Source organism: Heteronotia binoei, chromosome 2, assembly GCF_032191835.1.
Source record: "Heteronotia binoei isolate CCM8104 ecotype False Entrance Well chromosome 2, APGP_CSIRO_Hbin_v1, whole genome shotgun sequence".
In the NCBI taxonomy this organism is placed as follows: Eukaryota; Metazoa; Chordata; class Lepidosauria; order Squamata; family Gekkonidae; genus Heteronotia; species Heteronotia binoei.
The window spans coordinates 205,148,318-205,175,077 of NC_083224.1; the positions used below are offsets into that span (position 1 = coordinate 205,148,318).

The following is a 26,760-nucleotide window of genomic DNA, read 5'->3' on the forward strand; positions in this document are numbered from 1 at the left end:
TAAAAGGAATTTAACATGGCATATGCAACATCTTGCAACAGAGTTATACAGCTGTACATCTGGAACTGGAGCTAAAGTGGCCATAGACATCAAGAACACCTCTTTGAGTGGACCAGAGCGATGTGGCTGCCACTGTGACTAGGCAACTGTTATTAGAATCCAGCCTCATAAGTGCTATGGCTGCCCCAATTTATCATCACCCATTGGCTCAAGGCCATTATTATTTAAAGTATTAACCATATTTCTATCATACAATGGAAATCAGGGGTGGCCAAACTTAAGAGTCACATAGAATAAATGTCTGAGAAGGGGAGGGAGGGAAAATAGATGGAGGAGAGAGATGTGGAAAGAAAGCAACTTTAACTTTAAATGAATGTTCCAAGCCACTGGCTGGCTTGGAGAAGTGATTTAAAGAAACAAATGCCTTTTCTCAGCTGGCCGATGCAGCAGTGGGGGCTTCAATAGCCACACAATATGTGTGAGAGAGTTACATGTGGCTCCTGAGCCACAGTTTGGCCACCCGAGGTAAATAAAAATAAAATACAGTAAAATACATAAAGCACCACTAATTAAAATAAAAATTTAAAACTGGAAGTAGGCAGAAGATCTAATTACATGCCATCATGAATAAAACCATCTTCAGCTGCCTCCTGAAGATCAAGAGTGAGGGGGCCAGGCACACCTCCCTGGGCATGGGGCTGCCACTGGAAAGGCCCTCCCTAATGTGCCCATCGGACAAGCTCTTTTGGCAGATGGGGTAGTTCAGAAGGCCTCTCCCTGTGATCATTTGTTCCTGGGAAAAGATGATCTTTCAGCTACCCCAGGTTCCAAGCCATGTAGAACCACGTCACACATTACACTGCCCAAAGGAAGCTGTTTCTATTTGTCTGACACTGCTGTGCTTGTATGATAATGTGTGATAGATAGATAGATGAATTTATTGTCATTGTTCTCAACAAAAAGAGAGCAACGAAATGAGGTACACCTCAGAATTTGTAGTGTGGGCTCTTCCTATTACACCCAAGAGGGATTTGAAACATCCATCAAGTTTCCTTAATCTTGGACAAGGCAAGTGGAGGAAGGAACAATGTTAGCTAACCTGTCCGCTGGATGATCCTGGTAACGGCCACGGTCTCGGTGGTCAAACCCATGGAAACGAACTTGCCGGCCAAAGTCAGAGTGGTATCGGTCTTCCAGAGCCATCCGCTTCGTCTCCGACCAGTACGAGTCATCCCGCCTGCAAGGAGGGACTGATTCAATCTTCAGCAGCACTTCCCTTCCCTGCATTACCCTCCCATCCCAGAGGGGGCAGACTGCACCTTAGTCCACCTACACAGAACAGCCATTCATTCTCCTGACTTTTAGAAGAAGTAGGAATTGGATTTATACCCCGCCCTTCACTTGGGAGTCTCAGAGTGGCTTACAATCTCCTTTTTTTCCCCTCCCTACAACAGGCACCCTGTGAAGAAGGCTGGACTGAGAGAGCTCTTTCAAGAACTGCTCTTCAGAGAACAACTCTGAAAGTAGAACTATGACTGACCTAAGGTCACTCAGCAGGTGCACATGGAGTGGGGAATCAAACCCGGTTCTCCCAGATTACAGTCTATGCACTTAACCACTACACCAAACTGGCTTTTAACCCCTTTCATAGCCCAAAGGCTCTCAGGGTAGCATAAAAAAGAATAATCACACACTATGATCAAGACAATGGAATGAAAAAATTAAAATCCAGAAACAACACCAGCACTAAAAGCAGAGAGATTAGAAATGGCATCAGTAAATTGTTTTAGGAGAATCAATGGGAGATGTAAGCACTAGATTCAACGTCCACTAGCACCTAAAGACCAACAAGATTTTCAGGGTACAAGATTTCAAGAGTCAAAGCTTCTCTCATCAAGAATTTGCTACCTTGTATTTGTTAGGTGTCTCACAGAGGGAATTTTGACTTGTGAAAGCTTACACCTCCAATGTCTTCTTGGCTTTTCAGGTCCTGGTGGACTAGAATCTCAGGAGCTCGAAGTCTCACAAACCCTGAAAATCTTGCCGCTATTTAAAGAGCTCCTGGACTTGGATCTAGCTCTTCTACTGCAGACCAACATGGCTACCCTCTGAAACATGAGATACAAAACAAAACCCACCACCATATAACAGCAGATAAGCCAGCCAACACAGAGACACCTGGATGAATAAAATGCTTCCATCTCACACATAAAAACTGATCAGAGGCAGCTCTGGGGGGAAAGAAGGGGAAGCAGAGGGTAAAGGAATGGCACCTTGTGACCACTGAAAGGGCATACCTCCCAGCAGCCTGCCTCATCTCAACCAATATGAGCCCACATAACAGGCATGTCAAGACAGGACTGCAGGCATGGAGGCAGCCCTTAAAAGGCTCCGGATGCTTTTTTCAGAAAGCCAGAGCATTCTGAATTGCACTTAGAAGCAAAAAACATCAGCCAGAAAAGATCTTTCAAAACCATGTTCTTGAGCAGAAAGCACACACAGCCAAAGTGTGTGTGTGTGTGGGGGGGGGGGGGGGAATATAAGAATTGAGCTCATTTTGTGGCTGAGATTTCAACCCAGGGAGAACTATGCCACATTATCAACTCCTCAAGCAAAATGGCTCATTCTCCCAGGTGGACTCCTAGGACCACTGTGCACATGCAGGAACGCAGATGGAATTGCTCACCTCCCATCTGGGTCAAAGGGCCGCCGCAGGGCTGAGCGCCTTTCCTGCTCATAGCGCAGTTGCTCCTGCTGCCGCCGCAGTTCCTCCCTCTCACGCTGGATCCGCTCCTGCTCCCGTCGCCGCTCTTGCTCTATGTGCATGCGCTCCCGCTCCAGGCGTTCACGTTCCATCCGCTCCCGCTCCAGGCGCTGCCTCTGGAACTCCAGCCTCTCCCGTTCTCTCTCCAGCCGTTGCCTTTCGTCTCGCTCCCGGACAGCTTGGATCCGCTGCTCTCGCTCCCGCCGGTCACGCTCCCTGCTTAGTACACACACGCCTTTATTAGAACCATCTGTGAGACCAGTAAGAGTGCAGTAAGGAGAGGCCAGATGAGAGAAGTTTCAAACAAGGTTCACCTCATGTTTCTGCACAAAATGGGTTGTGTTTATTTGCCCTTACACTAACTGCCCTTGTTTTGCCCCTCTTGAGCAGAAACTTGAGGAACAAATCATACCCAATAATAATTAAGACATTATTGCGTCCTGCCTTTCTCACCAATAATGCCCAATAATAAAGATGCTATTTTGTCCCGCCTTCCTCATCATCAGCTGCAATTCAAGGGAGACTTGCAAGGCCAGGAATTACTGACTAACAATAACAGTAACAAATAATTGACTAGTGGTTATCAGAAGAAAACTCTGTGCAGCTCCCTATCCTGGTGACGGCAGCTGCAGGGATCCCTCCACCAGCTATCAGATGCGCCTTTGAAAAGAAGGGCCTCAGTCTTTGGAAGCGGGACAGCAAAGGAGGCTTTCCCAGCTGCCTTGGGAGTGCACAGCCAAAACCAAGTTTAGCTAACTGCTCACCTAATGTTTTTTTAAAAAATCTCTAATTAACTTAAAAAAATTCAGAGTGAAATTGGAGTGCGAGGAGAGCTCAAAATGCAAAAAAAAAAAAAATTAAAAGGGGGAAAAGCAAGCACCTATATATTCAGCCCCATTTGACTGGACTTGGGAGGCAAGGAGAACTCCCAGCCACAATCGATTCCATCTGTAAGCCAAAGTGTAATATAACACCTGCATCTTGGGAAACCTGGCCTTCTAGCTTCTCTTTGCAAATAACTCCCCCACTTCTCTTTTGCTGTTTGTGGCTTTGAGTGCACATTTCCCTGCCTACACAGAGTGGAACTCTTCATGCATCTGAGGAAGCGGGCTCTGCCTCACAAAATCTTATGTCCTGATAAAGAAGTCTTTAAAGTGGAATTTAACAGGAATGTTTTACAAGAAATGGGTATCTTTGCTACTAGGGACGGAAAATGATATGGCTTTACACACCAGTATCTGTTATTTATTCATATTAATATATTTCAAATATTTCAAATAATCGTGGTTATTTTCTTCACTGGCAGGTGAGGTTCCTTTCTTCCAGTTTGTTTTCCTCCATGGTCCTGCTTTACTTAGCATGGTGGGGGGAAATGCAAGATTAATTGCACTTATGAAAAATGATTCTAGTTTTCCAGAATTTCTCCATGTTTGTTGCGTTATTCATCATGAACAACTGATATCCAGATATTTCATTTTATTTATTTTATCAGATTTATATCCTGCCCTCCCCTAATGGGCTCAGGTTGGCTAACAACAGCTAAAAACCACATAAAATACTAAAAAACAATATACAATGAAATCAATTCTACACATTTTAACCATAAAATCCAAGATGCATATTGGTGTTTCTCAATATCTGTATTTGTCCAGTGGGACTGGCTCTGGCTCTAGTGGTGGATAATCGAGCTTCTTTCAGTCCGGGAATCTGAAGGAGATTTTGGGACCCTGAACGTAGTGCTCTCTGTGGCACATATGGGGAAAGGAGGTTCCGAAGGTAGACAGGTCCCAGGCCATATAGGGCTCCAAAGGTTATAACCAGCACCTTGAAACGAATCCGGAATGCCACAGGCAACCAGTGTAACATTTCCAGAGCAGGTTGGATGCGCTCCCATACAAGTAGCTTTAACAACAACCTGGCTATTGCGTTTTGCACCATTTGCAGCCTCCAGAGTTGAGTCAAGGACAGCCCCATGTAGAGGGCGTTACAATAGTCTATTCTCGAAGTGACCGTCGCATGGATCACTGTTGCCAAGTCGTTACAACACTCCAGGTATGGAACCAAATCTGCCTACGATGAAAAAATGCAGATTTGGCAGTGGCTGCTACCTGAGCCTCCGTTGTTAATGAAGACTCCAGGAGCACCCCTAAGCTCTTAACCCTCGATGCTGGCACCAGTGGCGTCCCATCAAAGGCTGGCAAAGGGATCTTTCTACCCAGGCCGCTGCAACTACGGCACAGGACCTCCATCTTCGCTGGATTCAATTTCAGTCAACTCTGCCTGAGCCACTTCACTATAAAGGGGGGGGGATCACTGTAAACCCTCGCTTCAATGCTATTGGTATCTCAGCAGCACTCCCACCTCAAAGTGGGAAGTGTACAAAAACAAGTAGAACCACTAAGGAAGCAAACAATGCAGGATTCAATGCACCATTCTGCAAGTGAGGTTCTTCAATGGAAGTTCCCCTCTATGTGTGATCATCAAGAGTAGTGTCTTGCATCAAGAAAGACTTCCTTGCACTCCAGGAAAATGCCTTTGCTAGGGGCATGAATTTGTGCGATGCAACACAGTTCTTCAGACACAGGAAAGGAATACCAGTAGATAGACACAAATACATGGATCAGCTTATATCCCTTCCAGGAGCTGAACCATCTATTAACTAAATCCAGTGAAGACAGAGCTCCTTTTCTTGGGTCGTCGTGGTCCGGGAAGGGAAATTCCCCTACCAGCTTTTGACGGTGTGCCACTGACAATGGCGCACAGGGTCAAGAGCTTGTTGGTACTATTGGAGCCTGCCTTAACTATGGAGGCCCATAGCTAAGTCCACATTTTTTCACCTTAGGCGGGCAAGACAGTTGGCTCCTTTCCTGGAGCAGGACGATCTGGCAACAGTGATCCATGCAATGGTCACCTCAAGGTTGGATTACTGTAATGCCCTCTACATGGAGCTGCCCCTGTGTCGAACCCGGAAGTTGCAGCTAGTGCAGAACGCCGCCGCTCGGCTGTTATTAGGGCTCCCTAGACGGGAGAACATTCAGCCGGGGCTCCGGGGACTGCACTGGCTGCCAATAATTTACCGAGTGCGGTACAAGGTGCTGGTTATTACCTTTAAAGCCCTATATGGCCTAGGACCTGCCTACCTTAGGGACCATATGCTCCCCAGAGAGTGCTGCGATCCGGCTCTCGAAATCTGCTTGTAATCCCCGGGCCAAAGGAGGCCCGGCTGAAGTCAACTAGGGACAGGGCCTTGTCAATCACAGCCCCTTGCTGGTAGAACCAGCTACCGGAGGAGGTCAGGACCCTGCGGGACTTTGGACAGTTCCGCAGGGCCTGTAAGACAGTCCTCTTCCGGTTGGCTTATAACTGACCGGCATTGAAATATTCTGAAGGAAGACAATAAGATAGCGTACTGACATTGATACATTGATATACTGGTTGTTTTAATTATATAAATTATTATTGTATTTTAATTTTTAAACCTTATTGTTAGAATTATTATGTTGTGAGCCGCCCTGAACCCGCCTTGGTGGGGTAGGGCGGGATATAAATCAAATCAAATGAAATGAAATCTATTAATAAGCTACAGTGGGGATGCTGCTGGCTCAAACTTGGTCAATGAAGAATGAAGGCCACTTTCAGAGAACTCTGTCCATTGCTCAACAATGAGCTTGTCAATAAGGTCATCACCGGAGGTGAGGCCTTAGCCTGACTCCCTCTGCACCCTCCCCCTCCGGCAAAATTCAGTGCCAACTAGTGAAATGAGTGTCCCTTATGAGTGGAGGGAATGTTATACCTGCATGGTCATCCAAAAAACAGGCAGTTGATATACCACCTGAGTGGCTTCTGGTACTAAAAAGGAAAGCCACTACTGCCATCTGTCCTTGTATTAACATGTCAACTTTCCAAAGGCTAAAATACTACCCAATTTGTGTGTCACACAAAGGAAAACAAAAATGCCACCAGGGTTCCTGAGTTTCAAAAGTGCGGTTGCAAAATTTGGCAGCATTAAGCATTTGGTAGGTTGTATTTGAGCCAGTGGCATCCCCAACGTAGTTTATTAATTAAGGCTTAAATAAATTAAAGGCTTAAATAAAATAGAACAATTCCTAAAGGTGGTAAATAAGGAGGGGAAACTCATCCTCCTCATGACTGTGGCCAAACATGTTGTGTCGCTGGCTGTGTACTCTTTTTGCTGCTGTGATGCTGACAAAAAAGCACACAGCCAGCAACACAACACACTCAACCACAATCATGAGAAAGATGACCCTGACAGCCCTTTCTACAAGCAAGCAGCTGGGGAGGGGGAGACTGCTGTGGAGGCCCTGCCACAGATTTTGCCTCATGCAAGGACAGAAAATGAAGCAGAGCCTGAACTGAAATGGGATCTGACAAAGGGACAGTTCCACACTGCTCACAGTGAGTGCTTGGTACGTGGGACTGCCCTGCTTCTATGCAGGCTGGATTAATAAGTAGCCACTTTTTTCTCTATCTTTTTACACAAATCTGTACTGGGCACATGTGGCATTCTGCTTTTGTAAGCCCCACCAACACATCCCTGTCTAGTGGGGGACACACCCATTTAGGTCACTGACACCATGCTTTAGAACCCAGCAGTATTAAGCTAGCAACTGAGCACCAAGGGACAGTAAAGATGAAGCACATAAGAAAAACCTGCTGATGGCCAGGGGAGAATGCTGTGTGCCATTCTGGAGGAAACAAATTTCACAAGATGTGGATGAGGAATGTGTAACCCACCTACGACGTTCTGTCTCTCTGATCTCTCGTTCCCGCTGTCTCTGTCGCTCTCGTTCTCTTTGCTCTTTGATCTTATCAAAAGACAGGATATCTTGCTTCTCTTTGCTCTCTGACTTGCGATCCTGGCTCTTTGTGCTCTGAAATTAGCAAGGGAAACAGCCATCAAGGATTTAGGACAGACAAAAGGAAATACTTCTTTACACAGCATGCAATTAAAATGTGGAATTTGCTGTCAGAGGACATAGTGATGGCCACAGGCACAGACAGTTTTAAAAGGGAATTGGATACATGAAGAATGAGCGTATTAGTAGCTACCAGCCACAGTGACAAAAGGGAACCTCCACATTCAGAGGCAGTCAGCCTCTGAATCCAAGTGCCAGGAGGCAACTTCAGGGAAAGGTCTTAGCCTCTATGCCCTGATGTTGGCCTTCCAGAGTAACTAGCTGTCACTGTGCGAGACAAGATGGACCTGGTCCAGTAGCGCTCTTATGTTCATAAGGGGCAGGGTAAGGAACAAAAGTAAGGTTTTCCCATAAATGGTTGATTCCCAAGCCACTCTTCTGGCAGTGGGGAGTAGTAGAGGGATCAGGCTACACTGTCACTTACTCTCTCTTTTGATGTGGTTGTAGTTTTCACACTAATTACTGGTTCTCCTTTGGACTTATCCATAACCACTGTCCGTTCAGCTCCTCGACTGGCTGTTATCACACATGCAGAAAAAAAGGGGGGGGGCACACAATAAAAGTACTTCAGGTTCCCAAATCATCTGTAGGAGTCAGACAGATGTCTCTTGAAATATTCAAGCCCAATTAAGTTTTCAAAACCAAGCTCCTTTAAATATTTTAGACTGGTTGACTTCTGCCTGCTAAAGCATCTGTAGCCATCAATCTTAATGAGAGTATTGCGAGGGGGGGGGACACAAATCCTTCAGACCTAATATAGAGACTCAGGAAAACAGAAAACACACTTCAACTCAGAAGATCTAAGCTTCCAGGCAGAGCATTTCCCAAGGTTCTAGATGAGGCAACAAGCATACTTCTCCCCACACATTAAAAACTGAAATGCCACTGAGGTTCAGAAAAGCCCACCGTGGGTGAATCATGAGTCTCGGCACCTTCCTTCACACGATGCTGGCAAACATCCACTATCCTTCAAGGCAGTAGAAATGAGCAAGACCCCAGTAGCACCTTAAAATATAACACAATTTGTGGCAGGGTAAGAACTTTTCTGCATCACTGCTCATTTCTTCAAATACAGCTAAAATTAATCCATCTGCCCTTATATCTTGGAGACTTGACAGATGGACTCACATTCTAACCATATATGAAGTAGTAAGCAGTACTCTCAAAAGTTCATACCCTGCCACAAATGTTGTTAGTCTCTAAAGTGCTCCTGAACTCCTGCTCTTTTCTACTGCTACAGACAGACTACCACAGTTTCCCAGATTGATTATTCTCCAAGAGAAGGCCACCTTCATCTTTATTATCAAGAGCAACTGAATGATGCAAGCGTACCTGTTACAGGATTATCCACCCCAGAAGATGGTGAATTAGAAAGCAGGAAAGCCAGAGTAGTACATCATGCAAAGAAGCAGCCAGCAACCTGCTGTATAGGTGGGCTTATCAGGTTGTTTATTTCATGGCAGACTAACAGCTTTACCTATCTGTTGTAACAGATGATCTCAAAAGCATCAGTTAAAGTGCCAGCACTGATACCCTGCCTTTATGTATTGGCGACAAAGAATTCTCCAAAATGGAGGGGGAAATCCCACCAACTTTGTCAAGGATGTTGTAAGGTTATTTAGGAATCCTCTCCAACAGAGAGACATGCCAGCCCACAGCAACATTTTAATTACACCCAAATCACCTGATTTAACAGATCCTGCACGATCCACGGAGCCTGCTTTCTTCTCGCCTGTTTCTTTTTCCTCTTCGCCACCTCTCTCTTCCAACTTACTCGTATCATCCTTTTTGTCTGCCTTCTCTTCTTTTTTAACCCCAGGTGGCCTGCAAACAAAATAAGCTTAGCACATCACAGCACAGACACTCAAATCTGATCTATCAAAACTGGGAAACAAAACAGCTAGTACTGATCTGAATGTGTTTTAGAAGCATCAACCAAGACAAAGAGCAAGAGTCCAGTAGTACTTTAAAGACAACAAAATTTGTGGCAGATAATAAGCTTTCATGAGTCATAAAAGCTCATACCCTGCCACAAAATTTGTTAGGCTTTGACAGGCTAACACAGCTACTCATCTTGATCTACAACCAAGACAAGTGTTCTACATGAAGAAGCTTGTTTTGGTCATTTCCCACCTGGACCAGTTGCTCCTACATTACAAACCTGATGTAATCAAGGGAGGGGCAAGCAAGGCATTTCTTTGGTCAAAACCCAGCTGCATGGCTTTTCTCCTGTTCTTTCCTTGGCTTAGAGACCAGAGAAGACCTGAAGGCCATGCTATGCATAAGAAAGATGCCTCCTTCTGATTGTCTCTACAGATGAGGAGGAAGCAATGCACAGAAGTGTTCCCATACAACATGAAACTACCTTATATTTTCAGTCCATCGAGATCTGTATCATCTACTCAGGCTGGCAGTGGCTCTTCAGGATCTCATTTGGAAATCTATGTGTGTGGGGGAGGTAATTGTGGATTTCCTGCATTGTACAGGGGGTTGGACTAGATGACCATAGAAACCCCTTCCAACTCTATGATTCTGTGCTTCAAGGAGAGATCTTTCACATCACCTACTGCCTGGTTCTCTTTTTTAACCAGCAATGCCAGGGATTGAACCTGGGACCTCTGCATGTAGAACAGATGTTCTGCCACCTAGCCACGGCCCCTCCCTTCCTGCCTCCTGGACCTTGGCAGCCCTGGCTGCTGTGGGACCCAGCAGCCATTCTGCTTCTGATGGACCCAATCCAACTCAGCTGTTTGCTCTCCCCCTTGAAATGTTCATTTCATGTATACCATGCTTTTCTCCTCAGTGGGGACCCAATCAACCCTATATAATTCTCCTTTCCTTCACTTTATCCTCACAGCTAACCTGTGAGGTAAGGTTAGGCTGAGGGTATACAACTTGCCCAAGGGCACCCAGCAAACTTCTGTGGCAGAGCAGAGATTTTAACTTGGGCCTCCCACATCCTAGACTGACACTCTACCCAATACACCACACTGGCTCTCAACTTTCCCTCACTGTTTTAAAACACACAGCATATGATTTATTAGTAAGTAACCACTTTACTTTTCTGATTTGGTCTCAACAGAATGGTGTCTCTCCTTTTCTTTTTTGGTTTCATTTTCTTTCTTGTCCAAGGATGTTTTTTTCCCAGCAGGTTCATTTTTGGCCTGGAATTACATAAGAGGTGATGCTCAGAGTTCATATGAGCAAGGAGGGGGGGGGGGCTCTCTTCCTGGATTGTACCACATGATGTCGCAGAGGATGTAGACACCACAGGAATAAACAGCTTGAAAAGAGGATTAGATAGATTTGTGGAGGATAAGTCTCTCAATGGCTAGTAGCCATGGTGGCTGAGGGGAACCTCCACATTGAGAAGCATTAAACCTCAACAGCCAGGAGATCACATCAGGGGAAGGCCTCAGTCTCTACACTGTTGCTGACCCTCCAGAGGAACTGTGAGAGACAGGATGCTGGACTAGATGGACCATTGGTCTGACCCAGCAGGGCTCTTATGTTTTTCTAATGTTCTTATGAAGCTGTTGCTTTGAATGCGCCCCCCCGCCCGCAAAAAAAACTCTTAGCACAAAGGAAAAAACAGCATGTCAAGAGAAAGAAGACCAGGCTGGTCCCTCCTCTTGACAGGCCAGCTTTTGAGGGGCAGGAGTTACATCCATTGGGGGGCTGCCTTAAAAGTTATACCTCAGAGTGGTGCTATCCTGGAAATGTTTTACCGATTCACACACATGCCACTCACTATCGGGTATCACATAACCTGCTTTCTCCTGAGTCAGACCACTGATCCATCTAGTTGGGTATCATCTACTTTGACTAGCAGCTACTCTCTTAAGGGCAACCACTACTTCCTAAATGTTTTTCGCTAGAGACACCAGGGACAGAACCCAAAAGGACCTTCTGCATTTCAAGCAGATACTCCACCAATGAGCCAAGACCCCTCTCCCCCTAAAATCAGGCCACTGTTCCCTCTGTCCTAGTTTGGGCTAGCAGCACTCTCCATGCCCCAAGAAGAGAAAAGCAATTCTCTGCACCTTCTAGCTAAGAAACTTTTACTGGAAGTTCCCAAGAATCAGCCTGAGGCCTTCTGCATGCAAAACAGGGGTGCCACCCAGAGCCACGATCCCTTAGGCTATGATTAGTTGTGTCTTCACAGGTCTCCATCATCATAAAATCAAGAGGTCAGCAGGATGGGGGAGGGGCTTACTTTTTCCACAGAGATCATTTTCCCATGCAGCTCTGTTCTGTGGAGGTGGCTGATGCACTTGGTCGCTTCCTCGGATGAAGACATGGTGACAAAGCCATAACAACGAGCCCCAGGGCTACGGGCATTGGTCACCACTTTTGCACCCACCACCTGTCAATGGAGGGAGACAGAGAAGAAGTTGGACAGTGGTGGCTGAGGAATGGCTACAAGACTCTCAGCTGTCAATGGGAACAAATCTACTGGTGACAAAGTCAAACTTCCTTCAGCTACCAGAGCTGGAGACTGCAGAGAGGCTCAAACATTTTGGGACGCAAGGGGGTTGTCTGCACAGGAAGTTTTAATTCTTGGAACTACTGAATTAGACAATTTCTCATTTCAAGAAAGCTGACAGGAAGAAAGTTGATTCCTTTGAAATCTGGTGATGGAGGATAATTTTATGGATACTGTGGACCACCGAAAAGACAAATTTTATGGATACTGTGGACCACCAAAAAGACAAATTTTATGGATACTGTGGACCACCAAGAAGACATTTCTAGATAAAATCAAGCCTGAACTCTTCCTAGAAGCTAAAATGACTAAACTGGTTACATTGTGAGAAGAAAAAAGTCACTGGAAAAGAAATGCTAGGAATGGCTGAAGGCAGGAGCAAAAGAGGAAGCATTGTGAGACAAACTAACTCAATAAGGGAAGTCAAGGTCTTCAGTTTGCAAGACCTGAAAGAGACTGTTAATGAGAGAACATTTTGGAGATCATTAATACATAGAATCGCCATAAGTCAGAAGTGACTTGATGGCACTTAACGCACAAACACACGTCAAGGCCCATACAAGTACAAAGGTCACAGAGCAGATTGTGTTCATGACTTAAGGTAAGCTGTTTCTGCCAGAAGATAGTTATCATTCCTCATCTGCTGGCATTCAGGAGCCATGCAAAAACATTTGTTTGCCCTTTTAACTGAAATGTTTTCTTAACTTTTTTTTCTATTTAAGTTATTTTTCTGAGTTTTACAGCCTATATCCTGCCTATTTTACTTTCCATTGTGTTTTTCTCTTTTACATTGTTTTATGCTGCTGAGACACTGTTGATTTTACTATCAGGTTTAGGACTGTTAAATTAGCACAGCCTTTATCTGCAGGGAGCACATTTTCATTTTTAATTGTTTACTTTTATATTCAGGTGGGTAGCCATGTCAGGCTGAAGCAGCAGAATGAAGCTTGAGCCCAGGGGCACCGTTTAAGATCATCAAAGCTTTCGTGTGCATCACATAAAATCTTATATCCAGAATAAAACTTTGTTGGTCTTAAAAGTGCCCCGGACTCAAACTTTGTTTTACTTTTGTATTGTTACTGTTAGTTACTTTGTGAGAGTCTCTGGAGATATGATGACATATAAATCCCCTGGTTCGGGGTCCTCAACCTTTTTGAGCCTGTGGGCACCTTTGGAATTCTGACACAGAGTTAGAAGTGATAATTTAACCAACAAAATGCACAACTTTAACCAACCACTCAAGTTTATGTCTGTTTATACCTTTCCATATCTGCTGAACAGGTTTTTCAGATCTGTAGCTCTAGTCGAAGAGGAAAGTCCGCTAACCCACAGATTTCTACCAGAACCACTACTGGTCCGGGCTGGGGAAGAGAAAGAGGTTTTGTATCAGAAAAGACAGCAACTTTGGAAGTCCTCTTTTGTTAGGGCCCCACTCAGTTTCCATGAAGAAAGGGAATTTATGCTGGTCTTCGAACAAAGGCAGCCAACAATGGCAAAAACATTTCACACTGGGAATATACACACTACTGAGATCATTTTCAGTCCTATGCTGTGCACTGAAGTGCTTTCAGCTGTGCTGCATATTTAAAAGCATTTGGAACAACTCACAGCTTTATTATGAAGAATATTCTGCTAGAGTAACAGGCCTGATCTCCACTGAAGGGTCACAGTTCATGGGGAAAGAATGCGCTTTGCACCCTCCCTTAAGGTTCCATGTCCAAATTCTGGCATCTCTGAGTCAAAGAAACTCAGGAAGCAGAGCTGGGACATCTGAGAGAAGACAGACAATACAGAGTTACAGGGATCTTAAAAGTTACAGGGATCAATACTCTGACTTGCGGAAAGACCACAAGGTCGCCCGATGACAAGAGCTGAGTTCTTGAAGTTCAGGGGGGAAAAGTCATTTAAAATCGGTATAACAGAACTAAAAGGCTTTCTCATGGCTTACCCTTCTCATCTCTTGAAGTGCCTTTAGCCTCTGGATCTGCTTTCAAACTAAAGACAAAAAAACTGAATGTTACTCAAATACGAAAAGAGGCCACATTAAAAAGGGCAATTGAGGCCCTATGGGCTTTGATCAGATACCTACCAGAAAAGAAAATGAATTGCAGAATAAAAATTAAGCCTTTTAAAGGGCATGGGAGAGGTATGCTTAGAATTAAAACACTCAACAAGGTCAAAGGTGACCAAATAGAGCTAATGGTTCCCAATAATGGATGTGACCTTAGACAACAGAGAATTTTAAAAAGCATTTAAGAAAAAGAAATTAAACCATCTTCTACCAAAAAACAAAACCCAAACCAGAAAAGAAAAAAAAGTGTGTAGAAACAACTAAAGATTCTATTTAGAATAAAACTATACCTCTTGTTAAGGCCCTGGGTGGGGGTTGGTTGAGACAATCACATTTTGAATTCATAAAATGACCGGGGGGGGTGGGGGAGAAAAAAAGACAGCATCTGGTCTAAAACGGAGAAAAAACAAACCTCGTGTTCTGATCACCACCCTCTGGGGCAGAGGCCTCTCTAGTGGCAGAGGAGGAGTCTTCCTCACACTGAGATTTCTCTTCCATCTTCGTGGCCTCTTGGCTGGCCACACTGGCCTCACTACTGGCTTCCAGACTCTGGGCTGCTGTTTTGCTACTCTCATCTCCTTCACCTCCTCCTCCTCCACCACCACTCCTGCTCTCTACCGCTACAGAGTCCGAGTCCAGCTGGGCTTCCTCGCCTGTCTGCTCGCTCAGCTCCCCTGCCGCTACCACTAAGTGCTTTGCCTCCGCCTCCTCCTGCTTCCTGACTGCAGCCCGGGCTGAGGGGCTCTCCGTATCTAAAAGGTCTTCTTCCAACAGAGGGGCGGTGGCGGCAAGCGCGTCTTCCTCTTCCTCGGCTGCCTTTTCGCCCGCCAACGGGTTTTTCGCTTCCTGTGCCTGCTCCGCTTCGGAAGTGTCTTCTTTAAAGGGCTCAGATTTACAAGTGTCACCCAAAATGTCGAGCATTTTCTCATTTTCTATGGATTTAACAGGAATAGAATGGCACAAGGTTTAATCACCAGGGAAACACAGCAAAGACAAGTGCGGAACAGGCATGGCTGCCAGTCTAATGCCACACAGAGATTGGAAAACCCTTGCGTACATCACATTCACACGCCTAAGCTCACTGCAGACTAACATGCCTAGCAGAGCACTGTCTGAAAGAAAGAAGAAAACGGCTTAAAACACCTTTTATGCACGATGTTCCTGGCTTGTGGGTTTTTTTTCACTGTCTTCAGGTAGCATTCTCAGCTTTTTCTTTCTTCTGCACTCTAGCTTCAAAGTCCAGGATGTTTATATAGTCCTTTTAACAGTGCAGATTCCAGATTTTACTGAACTCCTTTAAGATGAATCAGTCCAAACATCAAAACCAGACCAGCTTCAGATGGAACAAGAATACGTTTGCAGTCCAGAAAGCACAATTTTCGTGATGAACCTCTCTTCTGTCTTCGATTCCTGTTTTTGTTCCCTACTCTCTGCTTTAGACTGAACTGTCCTTCTCTAGTCTTAGTTTACAGACTCAAGGTACTAGATCGTATCACAAGACCTGCTCTACATGCAGAACTGCTCTTCTGAAGGGCAGCTCATCAGCCAATTTGAGGAAGCAAGCAAATTGCTCATTTCTCACCAAAGATTTGCCTCATGCAAGACGGAGTATGCTGTAGCAGATCTGCTGATATGACCAGATTTCCAATCTCTGTGGCTTTTGGGGGCTGCGTGTGCAAGACTGCTGGACCGTGCACCATTTAGAATATACCATAGTTATTAATGGAATAAAACCAAATATTTTACGCAACTAAAAGGATTTTATCCATGAAAAACACATGGGGGGAGGTAAAATGAGGGGGCCCAGCATGTCTTTAAGCAACAGTACCTGATTCCAGAGGAAATTCTTCCAATTCCTAGTAGTTAAAAAAAGAAAAAATATGTTACCCCATCTCATGATGAGATGTCAGGAGAAAATAAAAGTTGAAGGAGTCAAAAAATGCCCTCAAGTAAGTATACACTTTAAAAAAATCACTTTAACTCCTTACTGAAAAATTGGGAATGGCATAATTATTGCTTTTGTTTAAAACTGAAGGTGCCATTACCATTCTGCAAAGTCACATTGGGAAAATGTTTTGTTTTAATAAATGCTGGAACAGTACTCCCAAATTTAGTGAAAACAGTAGTCATATGCTGTATGAAGTTACCCAAGGAAATTAAAAAAGATAATTTGGAAGTCCTGCCACCCACCCAGATTCAGCAGGATCAAGGAAAGAAAAAGAATCACTCACTCACCCAGAGTATATTGACCTTTTGAACCTCCAAGTACCATTATTTCCAGTGGGCAGGAGACTGGGTCTCATCCACCCACAGATAACAGTGGCCCTTTAAATTGTCTGTAGGTGCTTTGACCCTTTAAATTTTAAAGGGCCAAAGCACCACAGGGCATGCCCCTTCCTTTTTCACTGCTCCTGTGGCCTTTCCAACCTTACGATATTATTGGGAGTGAAATTATCAGAATCAGGAATCATCAGGAGGATGTACTGCAAAAAGACATTTGATCCACAAACATCAGGCATTTTATCAGGGTAACAGTTTCTGATTGCACACCTCTAGTGAAATATTTGACAATAATGCAAGTATTTGGCTCATAAAAAGCTTATCGTGTTTCAAAAGCCCTTTAATTTCTTCTAGTAGCCCAGCTGTAAGAGATCAGGGTTAATACCCCCATATCAAAGATGGGGGGAGGGCATTGACAACAAGAGAATAACAGCTTGGTGAATGCCACCCAGTGAGACTGTGGCCAAGGTGAGGTATAAAGCAAGGCTCATGGTCTCCATAATTACAGAACACCAATCCCCATATTTTAGGAACTGTAACTACAGAGACAATGTTCTATTGTGGTTTCTTAGCCAACATTAATCACCTGCACACTTCACAACCTGAAGGTACATTTTCCATTTTCTGTTTTGAAATAACAAGGACAACCATATTCAACCAAGTCTTGTAAAGCCACCCCAGACTTCCTGTCAAGTCATCCAAACCTTCATCAACTGCGCACTCTTTATAGCCATGTGCTCCTGTGGGGAGGAAATTAAAAGTCTCACAAAGAACAGGGGCTAACAAGTGGCATGGTCCACATCTAGAACACAAGGGTGCCACGGCCTGCTGCGGAGCTTCCACTCCCTTCTTTGCCTGTAGTCTACTGCCAGTTTAACCTTTGCATGGTAGAATAGAGAAAGCTGAGCTTGTAAAGTCTGCACTGGGCTCTGGCAGTCTCCACTTCCCTTTTGCATAGAAAGTGGCCTATAACAAGCGCATGTAGGTTAGCTCCAGTTTATTCCACAGAATCATAGAATCACAGAGTTAGACGGGACCTCCAGGGTCATTTAGTCCAACCCCCTGTACAATGTAGGAAATTCACAAGTATCTGCCCCCTGCACACACACTCAGTCCCATGCCCAGAAGATAGTTTTTTTTAAAAAAAGACTGTCCAAGATCCCTAGCAAAACTGGCCAGGAGAAAAATTGCTGACTGACCCCCAAAGTGGAAAACAGCACTTCCCTAGGCATGTGAGAAGGGGCCACAAGAACTAATAACTGATGCAACTCTTCCTGTCCTCCTTCTTATGAACTCCCCAAGTAAAACAGAATCAGCACTGCTGTCAGATGCCCATCTAGCCTCTGTTAAAAACCTCCAAAGAAGGGAGAACCCACCATCTCCCAAGGAAGCCTGTTCCACTGAGGAACCTGGCAAGAAGTTCTTCCTAATGTTTAGTCAAAAACTCTCGTGATGTAATTTCAACCCACTGATTCTGGTCCAACCTTCTGGGACAACAGAAAACAACTCTGTATCATCTTCTATATGACAGCCCTTCAAGTACTTGAAGATGGTGATCATATCACCGCTCAGTCATTTGTCCAGGCAAAACATACCCAGCTCCCTCAGCCTTTCCTCATAGGACTGGGTGTCCAGACCCCTCACCATCTTTGTTACTTCCTCTGGATATGTTCCAGTTTGGCTATATCCTTCTTAAATTGTGCTGCCCAAAACTGAACACAATACTCTAGGTGAGCTCTAATGCGAGCAGAATAAGGTGATCACTTTGCCTCATCTGGACACTATATTTCTGTTGATACAGCCCAAAATCACACTGGCTTTTTTAACTTCATGTGATCTGGACACTATACTTCTGCTGATACAGCCCAAAATTGCATTTGCCTTTTTAGCCACCGCATCACACTGTTGACTCATGTACAGTGTATGATCCACTAAGAACCCTAGATCCTTTTTGCACAAACTACTGCCAAGACAAGTCTCCCCCATCCTATAACCATGCATTGGTTTTTTTCCTCCCTAAATGCAGAACTTTGCATTTATCCCTGTTAAAATTCACTATATATGTTTTAGCCCAGTTTCCCAGCTTGTCAAAATCATCCTGTATCCTGTCTGTGTTTGACGGCATTTGTAAACCCTTTCATTTTATTCATCAACTGCAAATGTAATAAGCTTTGCCTCTATTCCTTCATCCAAGGTGCTGCTCATTACCTTTAAAGCCCTATATGGCCTGGGACCTGCCTACCTGAGGGACCGTCTCTCCCCACACGTTCCCCAGAGAGTACTGAGGTCTGGGACTCAAAACCTGCTCACTATCCCCGGGCCTAAGGAAGTACGTCTCAAGGCAACTAGAGACAGGGCCTTTTCTACAATGGCCCCTATGTGGTGGAACCAGCTACCGGAAGAGGTGAGGGCCCTGCGGGATCTTGCTCAGTTCCGCAGGGCCTGTAAGACAACCCTCTTCCGGTTAGCTTATGCCTGATTAGATAAATGTAGCTGCCAGATTTCTGTGATTATACTGTATAGTTCTAATGTTAAATATTTTAAGGTTTTTTAGGTTTTAAATGTCTGTTTTTAAATGTAATAACTTTGTTTCGATTTTATTGTTTTATTATTTGTTGTAAGCCGCCCTGAGCCACTCGTGGGAAGGGCGGGATATAAGTTACCAAATAAATAAATAAATAATGTATAAATTATAATTATGACCAAAGCAAAAGCTGTAACACTGTCTTGCCACATTCAGCACTGAGGGACATCTGTATTTGCAGCAATGGTTAGAAGTGAGCTGTAAACTGATGTGAAACAACAGTAAAAAATGTTGATGCAGATTTATTCACTGCATTTATATTCAAACATCATTACATCTTAGTGGTCAAAATCTGGCCCCATGCAATTTTTTAAAAAATCTGCACAATCAACAGCTCAGAAAAATCAAAGGAAACTAGATTTGAACAAAAATCCTAGCTTTTTTTAGGGGGGAGGGAGAAAGGGGCAAGGGGAGAAACCAAAAACACCAAGAGCAATATGTCTATATGGACATGCATGGGGAGACAGTTCAGGCACCATTTTGGGGAGTTACTCCAACTGCCATCTAAAAAAGTCATCTCCCCATCCCCCAGGAGATGTGCCAGAAAGGGAAGCAGAGAAAGAAGGCAAAGAAGGAGCTGTGGAAGAAGCAGACAGAGACTAAAGAAGAGAGGTGAAGCTGGGGCAGGAAGTGGAGCCAGCACACGAACCAGGTTAGAAGAGGGAACCATCCCTCTGGCCTCAGGAAACATAGATGGAAATCATCCCCAATTCAGATTGCAGCCTTCAAGTGCTGCCTGCTTTCAAAGTCAGACATGCTGACACGGATAACTAACCAACTAGGCACAACTTATGCTTCTATGAGCGAATGGCCATCCCTAGCCAATTTCCATCTGTGTTCCCTTTATCACAGAGGAGATACTAACAGCCAGATGTGCATCACTCCAAATATATGCAGAAATCCTACACGCCCACCACTGCCAAGAGTGGAGGCCAACTATCCACTAAATCAGGCTCTGCTCACATCTCCTGCTGGGCCCACTCCTGGCTACTACATAGGCAAGCGCATTCTGACCAATGCTGCTGCTGCTCTAACATACTACCCACCTAGATTTATACCCCACCCTTCTCTCTGAATCAGAGTCTCAGAGCAGCTTACAATCTCCTTTATCTTCTTCCCCCACAACAGACACCCTGTGAGGTTGGTGGGGCTGAGAGAGCTCTCACAGAAAGCCACCCTTCCAAGGACAACTCTTGCGAGAGTTATGACTAACCCAAAGCCATTCTAGCAGCTGCAAGTGAGTAGGTTGCAAGTCAGTGTCTTCGTGCATCATAAACTTTCCAACCGTTGTTTCAGCAGCTTTTCAGAATTATTGGGAAACCAACTTTTAAAAACAATTTTACCTTTTCACTGATGAAATCAGAGGGTCCCAGCTCCATGGCACTTCTAGCATCTTCACCTTCAACCTGAAAGAAAAACAAGCAATTGTAACAGATGGCTGTCAAGGAAAGACAAGTCAGAATGAAGGATAAGATTTTCGGTGCCTTATTACAACCCCTTATCCTGAAAGAAGCTTGAATTAAACCAACATTTTGCTTAACAGACAGCATAGTGTTTTTTTAAAAAGCAATAAATGAAGTGGAAGATGACAGGGAAATGAAGAAAAGTAGCAAGGAACTTTGATAACATTTCTCTGAGCCTGTAGCACCTCTGCACAAAGAAGAATCCTCTTGATACAAAATTTGGGGGAGGAGGTAGTTTTGCTTGCCCTCAGCACAGTCTCAACCAGGAGGCAGCCAAACTGTGGCTTGGGAGCCACATGCATACTGTGCTGCCCCTGGAGTTCAAGGAGGAACTTAAGGCAGTCTCAGTCTCTGAGCTCTAACCCATAGGTAGGTGACTATTTCCACCATGTGTGAAGCGGGGAAGGAGGGAAAAATAGGCTTGTCAGCTCTTCTCCACCACAGAGACCGCCCAGAGACCGAGAGCGGGGAAAGACAGTGCAAAAGCCAAGAGAGCCACTAGATAGAGGGATGGAATTAGAGAGGGCAGTGCAGGGTTCCCCCTCATTTTCACAGCTCTTATAGGAGCTATATTTACTAACTTTGGTATGAAGGCAAAGAGAGATGCATAACGATGAAAATGATAGCCAATGATTTATACGGTACATGTGTGTTTCTTTCTCAAACTGGTGCCAAAAAATAATTCCATAACCTTTCCTATACAGGTCTTATTCCCTGCTTTTGTTTTTTTAAAAGTCTTCTAATATGGTCATGCTGTAAAGTGCATGGATATGTACTTTTATCTTTCCGTGCAAAGTATTAAGAGTTTTAATAAAGACATGTGCAATATTTGTTCATGTCTTGCAGCTCTCAAAAATCTGACATTTATTCTATGTGGCTCACACATTAAGCAAGTTTGGCCACTCCTGATCCCTACAGACCTTGCCCATAACGAAGTCCGAACAGGACACGTTCTCTCCAGATTGATATATGGCGCAATCCTATATCTATTTACTCAGAAACAAATCCTATTTTGTTCAATAGCTTACTCACACGTAAGCATGCATAGGACTGCAGCTCTGGACACCTGCTTCATCATCTGCTCCTTCTCCCCCTACCAGCACTGAGTTTTTCTCTCATTAACTCAATTCACTCATCACACCAAACCATCACACCCCTCTGGAACTAACAACGAACCATGATTTGCACTAAGCAGAGAGTTAGGCTTTCAAATGTTCAAGCAAGTCACAGCTCAGAGTCACTTGCCTGTTCACATTTCCTTTTGCTCACAATACCTGTGCAGGGACCCTGGAGGTACAAAAGCAGCTGCCACAGTGGTTTGTCGATTCAGATAATACAGTTAAAACAAACAACAGTGGGAAAGCAAGATTCTAGCTTTTTGTGGCTGCTCACAAAGGCGTGCTTTATCAATTGGAATTGTAGGGTTGGACCCCATTAACTGCCACAACAGTACCATAATGAATACCGTATTGTTACTAAAGTGCTATGCTGCGTATAAGCTTTCATGTGCATGCACACTTCTTCATATCTTAAGAGGTGTGCATGCACACAAAAACTTATACCCAGAATTTAACTTGCTATTCTTAAAGGTGCCACTGGACTCAAACTTTGTTCTATTGCTCCAGACCAACATGGCTAACCACTTGAATCTATTAAGTGGTATGCTATCCACACAAGTATAGTATGTTTTAGAGCAGGGATGTTAAATGTGTGGCCTGCAGGCCTAATCCGTCCCCCAAAAGGCTCCAATCAGGCCCACCAGCAAATGGCCCTCTGCTTCCTTCTCCCTCGCCTGCTTCCTCTGGTTGCCATTTTTGTATTTCTCCCTGTGATGCAGCTGATCAAAACAGCCTCTGCTCTTTCCCTCTTCTCCCCTCCCTTCTCCCGAAAGGAGGAGGATGGAGAAGCTTCAGTCAATGGACAGGCTTTGCTCTGTAGCTCTGCTATGCAACTGATACAGCCTGGTTCTCTTAATCAAACAGTAGAGTTACAGAACCAAGCCCATACACTGGCTGAGGCTTCTACTCCCTCCTCCTCCCTTGGGGAAAAGGGAGGGGAAAGCACAGAGGCTGCTTTGATCAACTGCCTCAATCCCACTGGAGAAATGCAGAAAACATCCATGAGAACTTTAACACAGTTTTATTGCAGGAATGAGCTTTTTGCCTTGCTATTCTCTCTCTCTGTGTTGTTAAGCTTGTTTTGTTAGGGCTGTCCTGGGTGCAACTGAGTCCCCCCCCTGAGTTCCAGTCTTTCTCAATAGAAAAGTGATGGGAACAGTTTAGATGAGGAATAATCACAATCCACAGTGAGATGAATTACACTGAGAGTGTGTGTCCAGCACATTTCCTGTGTAGAAAGCAGATTTGAACCCAGGCTTCCCAAATAGTAGGCTGATAATGATCGCTATGCTGGCTGTTTCTCTATTGTTGCACTGCCCCATAGAAGTTGCAGTTATTTTTCTGGGGAAGATTATAGTTTTATAGATAAACACATAGCCCTCAGTCTATGGTGCCTTCAAATGTTCTTGACCAGCACACAAAGCACTTACATACAAAAGCTCATAATGCCCAGCCATTTCATGCTTTCCCCTGAGTCCTAGGACACAAAGCACTAACCGTGGAATTTCTATTGTGAACATCAATAATTCAAAAGTAGGCTTGCAATTTACAGATACACACCTTAACAGCATAGTCAAGATTGCGACATCACAAATATGGTCTCCAGACTTTGATGCAATAATTCAGAGCAAGAGGTGTTAGTTATCACAAACTGCTAAACATAATATTGCAAATATGGTAATGTTTTAAGCATGTTTTATTTTAAGTAAAAAAATATTTAGTTGTGTTTATGCGCTATAAGGTTTATCTCTCTGCTACCTGTCACTACATTTTATGACACACATGGCCTGGCCCAGCAAGGTCTCATTTATGACATACATGGCCTGGCCTTTTCCATAATGGCCCCTACATGGTGGAACCAGCTGCTGGAGGAGGTGAGGGCCCTGCGGGACCTTATTCAGCTCCGCAGGGCCTGTAAGACAACCCTCTTCCGGCTAGCCTACACCTAACTGGGAAGCAAATGTAGCTTACTAGACTCTTAACTATATTGTATAAGATTTGATGTTAAGGTTTTAAGGTTTTTAGGTTCTAAATGTTCTGACTTTTTAACTGCTTATATATGCAAATGTTAATTTAAATTCTGTTTTATCGACAGCTGTGAGCCGCCCTGAGCCATCTATGGGAAAGGTGGGATACAAATCATAGAATGAATGAATAAATAAATAAATAAATTTATGTCAGATCTGGTCCACATAACAAATCAGTTTGACACCCCTGTTTTAGAGACCCCGCACTCCATCCTCAAGTACCTTGTGAGAGAGCCCACTACGCTTCACATTTACTGCACTGGGGATCAAGGGGAGCAAAAGCAAAGCTTGATCCAGGCTGCTCAGGAAATTCACAGCTGGTGTGCAATAAGGACAGAAAGTCAAGGCAGACACCTTTCCACTTGCCCTCTCTCAGGGGTAATTCTGTTCTCTAGGTTATCAGAACTTCCACCCTCCACAGGACACTCTCAGTCAAGCAACACCCAGGGGTGGGCAGCCAGTCCTCAACCACTAGCACAGGTAGGAGCTTCAAAGACTTCTTTCAGCAGGGACTTCCGGCTTGGTGTCATGGAGGATTGACATGCTTCTCAACAGAGGAGCAGACCAGAACCTCTGTTCTGGGCAGAGAAGGTGATTTAAATGCCTGCCGCCTCCTTCGCAGCCAGAGCTCGCGAAGCGCTGGGTTTGCGGAGGGGGCAGGTGCTTCCTCCGTGCCTGTCTGCCTGGCTCCAGCTCTGATGCTTAAAGCAAGCGCCGGGATCGGAGGGTGGAGGGAGCGATCCTGGCGCTTGCTGTAAGCGTCAGAGCTGGAGCCAGGCAGACAGGCACAGAGGAAGCACACTGCCCCCTCTGCAGCCGGCGCTCGCGAAGCGCTGGGTTTGCGGTGGGGGCAGCGTGGAGTGATCCCAGCACTTGCTGGAAGCAGAGCTGGAGCCAGGCAGGCAGGCAGGCACGGGGGAAGCGACGGCATCGGAGGCAGAGGCAGCGGATCGCCCCCCCCCCGGAGGAAGGTACGTCCTATCGTCCCTTTGTTCCATAAGACACGCACACTTTCCCCCCCCCCCACTTTTTTTTGGGGGGGGAGTGCGTCTTACGGTCCAAAAACTACGGTAATATCTTGGAACGTAAATGGACTTGATTCACCACAAAAAAGAAGGGCAACTTTTCATTGGATTGGGAAGCAAAAATGTAACATAATTTGTCTACAAGAAGTACATATCAAACAAATGGATTACAATTTTTTATTGAATAAGCAACTAGGTGTGGAATTTTGTTCATTGGCTGATGAAACCAGTTACTTCTATGAAAAAAGGTGTGGTTTTTTATGTGAAGCAAGAATTAGATCCAAAGCTGATTTTTAAAGATGATGGTAGATTTATTGCGGTGGAAGTGATGCTGAACCATAAAAGAACTTTGTCATTGGGAATGTATGCCCCAAATGGAGCAAAAGACTCTTTCTTTAAGGATATTATGCAACAACTAGATCAAGTGACATATGAGCAAATTATGCTAATGGAAGACTTTAATGGAACGGTTAAAAATATTTTGGACAGATCTGGGGGAAAAAATAGTGAAGGAAAACTACCAAAGTCATTTTTCGAACTAGTTAAACAAGAAAGTCTGGTGGATATATGGCGGGAATTTAACCCTAAAGTACGGGACTATACTTTCTTTTCAGCAAGACATAATTCTTTCTCAAGAATCGATATGTTATAAGATTACAAAAAATCTGGGACTTACAACAAAAAAAATAGAGATTCTTCCTAAAATAGGGGCAGACCACAATCCATTAATGTAGTCTGCAAAACCCATAAAAAAGACTTTAAGATGGTGGATAAATGAAGATTTGCTGCAGGAAAAGGGGGTAGTAGAGTCTCTGGAAAAGGAGACTTAATCTTTCTTTCAAATAAATGAAAATGAGGACATTCAATTTCAAACGGTGTGGGATGCATATAAAGCGGTAATGAGGGGCATCCTAATTACATTGAATAATAAAGATAAAAAAGCCAAAGATAAACAAATGATAGACTTGCAAAAAGAGATTGGAAAGAAGGAGGAGCTCAAAAAGAAACTGGGGAAAAAGAAAATTATAAGGGAGATTACAATATTACAAAGTCAACTAAGACATTTGTTAAACAAAGAAGTGGAATGGAATCTAAAAAGGTTTCAACAAAAATCTTTTGAAGGTGCGAATAAACCTGGAAAATACCTGGCCTGGCAAATGAAAAGAAAAAGGGAAAATAAAATTATTAATAAAATTATTTTGGGAGACAAGGAAATTGTTGACCAGGAAGGAATTAAAAGAGAATTTTATAAATATTATGCCAAGTTGTTTAAAAGTTATGCAGTGGACAAGGAAAAAATTAATGCATAGTTACAGAAAATTAATGTAAACCCCTTAATTGAAAATATGGAGAACCAATGAACCAATCGGAAAGGAAGAAATAGAGGCGGCAATTAATTCAATAAAATTGGGGAAAGCACCCGGTCCAGATGGTTTACAGCAAAATTTTATAAAGTCCTCATGGAGGCCCTACTACCAAAACTTCAGAAATTGATGAATATTATAAGACTAGATGGGAAAATACCTAATACTTGGAAAGAAGCAGTAATTTCGTTGATACCGAAAGAAGATAGAGATGCCACGAACGTAAAAAATTATAGACCAATTTCATTACTTAACAATGATTGCAAAATATATGCCAGAATATTAGCAGAATATTAACACCTGAAACTTAATTTGAATAATTTTATTAAAGAAGAGCAAGCAGGGTTTCTTCCCAGGAGGCAAATTAGAGACAATATTAGAATGGTAACAGATATTATTGAATATTATGAGAAAGATCCTGAAAAAGAAGTAGCATTATTCTTCGCAGATGCAGAGAAAGTATTTGATAATGTGCACTGGGACTATATGTTTGCAGTGATGGAGAAACTGAGATTGGGAAACGATTTTGTAAGAATGGTGAAGGCTCTATATACTGAACAACAAGCAAGACTCTGTATAAATGCAGATTTGACAGAGAAAATGATAATCAGACAAGGAATGAGACAAGGTTGCCCTCTATC

The 26,760-nt window shown here is 44.0% G+C and overlaps 1 protein-coding gene across 1 annotated transcript in view; it reads right to left on the reverse strand.

The window, feature by feature from the left end:
• Positions 1-26,760, reverse strand: part of LOC132567480 (scaffold attachment factor B1-like) — a 63,282-nt gene that overhangs the window by 13,205 nt on the left and 23,317 nt on the right. Inside the window, exons 11-22 of the mRNA XM_060233156.1 lie at positions 20,466-20,528; positions 16,087-16,114; positions 14,671-15,190; positions 14,136-14,182; positions 13,448-13,548; positions 11,918-12,067; positions 10,762-10,865; positions 9,386-9,525; positions 8,126-8,217; positions 7,520-7,656; positions 2,687-2,980; positions 1,100-1,237 (exon numbers count right to left, since the gene is read on the reverse strand). Of these exons, the coding sequence (XP_060089139.1) occupies positions 1,100-1,237; positions 2,687-2,980; positions 7,520-7,656; positions 8,126-8,217; positions 9,386-9,525; positions 10,762-10,865; positions 11,918-12,067; positions 13,448-13,548; positions 14,136-14,182; positions 14,671-15,190; positions 16,087-16,114; positions 20,466-20,528 (1,814 nt within the window). The remainder of the gene's footprint in view (positions 1-1,099; positions 1,238-2,686; positions 2,981-7,519; positions 7,657-8,125; positions 8,218-9,385; positions 9,526-10,761; positions 10,866-11,917; positions 12,068-13,447; positions 13,549-14,135; positions 14,183-14,670; positions 15,191-16,086; positions 16,115-20,465; positions 20,529-26,760) is intronic.